Source organism: Fulmarus glacialis, unplaced genomic scaffold, assembly GCF_000690835.1.
Source record: "Fulmarus glacialis isolate BGI_N327 unplaced genomic scaffold, ASM69083v1 scaffold33773, whole genome shotgun sequence".
Classification (NCBI taxonomy): domain Eukaryota; kingdom Metazoa; phylum Chordata; class Aves; order Procellariiformes; family Procellariidae; genus Fulmarus; species Fulmarus glacialis.
In genome coordinates this window covers 1-1,357 of record NW_009202879.1, presented here as the reverse complement: position 1 = coordinate 1,357, position 1,357 = coordinate 1, and the positions used below count along the sequence as shown (strand labels likewise).

Below are 1,357 nucleotides of genomic sequence, written 5' to 3'. Positions count from 1 at the left end.
CCCCCGGGAATTTCTGCTCACGCCTCTGCTTTCCGAGCCAGGCGCGAGCGCTCCAAGGTGCCTTACATCGTGCGCCAGTGCATCGAGGAGGTGGAGAAGAGGGGCATCGAAGAGGTCGGTATCTACAGGATCTCTGGCGTTGCCACTGACATCCAGGCGTTGAAAGCTGTCTTCGATGCAAGTGAGTGTCCTGGGGGATGGCCGCCCTTCATGTCACGTTCCCCTGGGAGGGTTCATAGGCACCGAGACCTCCCCCGGTCCCCTGCCCTGCAAGCCCAGGGTCTGGTTATTGCACTGCATGTGTGCAAAATGTGCCGGTGTGCCCAGGAAGGGTCTGGGGGCGAGGAGGAGGGTGTAGCTGCGAAAGCAAACGCCCAGAGGTCCCAGCCTTGGTGTCTCTGAGCTGCCGCCGCGCCTGGCCAGCTCCTGGGAGACACTGACTCAGGGCAACGTTGCAAATTGATTTGCAAATTGTTCCATGTCCTGTTGCCCGGCCAGGCGGGAACCACTCGGCTCTTCCCAGCCCCAGCCTGGCTAAACGGGGCCGTGGACCCGGCAATGCTGTCCCTGCCCTCCGGCTGGCAGCCTGTCCGGATAACTGGGGTGACACGGGGGGTTGAGACCCAGAGGGGAAGGAGGCACAGGAGGTGTCACATGTGGGTGCTCTCTGGACAGATAACAAGGACATCTTGGTCATGCTGAGTGACATGGACATCAACGCCATCGCCGGCACGCTGAAGCTGTACTTCCGCGAGCTGCCTGAGCCCCTCCTCACTGACAGACTCTACCCCGCCTTCATGGAGGGGATCGGTAAGGGCTGGGGGATGGGGAAGGGGTCAGTGCCCAAGCGTGGCTGTTTGGCATTGCCTGCTCCAGGATGGGAGATTCCCGAGGGTCCTTCCCAGCTCAGCCCACTGGGTCCTGGCTGTTCTTGCTGGCTCCAGGCCAGCTCGGGGCTTGCGGTGCTGCTCCCCAGGGCGCAGGCAGAGCCCTGCGGGGCAGGGCAAGCCATCGTGGTCCCAGATTTGCAAACTACTGCATGTACGGTTTCCTTACCAGGGCACTAGTCCTGGGACTTGATCCTCGCAGAGCCCCGCCCTGCCATAGGCTTCTGCATGCCTCGGACCCTGCTGCCAAGGAGAACTGCATGATGCACCTTCTCCGCTCGCTGCCTGACCCCAACCTCATCACCTTCCTCTTCCTGCTAGAGCACTTGAAAAGGTAACGGCTTGGCTTGGCCCTCTGAGCAGGGCAAGCAGCGGCTCCCGGAGGGCTGCCCGGCACAGGCGGGAGGTGCAGGACGGGTCTGTGTTGTCACTTTGCCATGGGGATGGGACGTGAGCAGAGTTAGAGCTAC

At 62.0% G+C, this 1,357-nt stretch overlaps 1 protein-coding gene across 1 annotated transcript in view; it reads left to right on the top strand.

The window, feature by feature from the left end:
• Positions 1-1,221, top strand: part of LOC104074371 (active breakpoint cluster region-related protein-like) — a gene marked incomplete at both ends in the record, with an annotated part of 1,754 nt that extends 533 nt beyond the window's left edge. Inside the window, 3 exons of the mRNA XM_009574457.1 lie at positions 38-181; positions 676-810; positions 1,092-1,221. Coding sequence (XP_009572752.1) covers positions 38-181; positions 676-810; positions 1,092-1,221 — 409 coding nt within the window. The remainder of the gene's footprint in view (positions 1-37; positions 182-675; positions 811-1,091) is intronic.
• Positions 1,222-1,357: the final 136 nt, after the last annotated feature.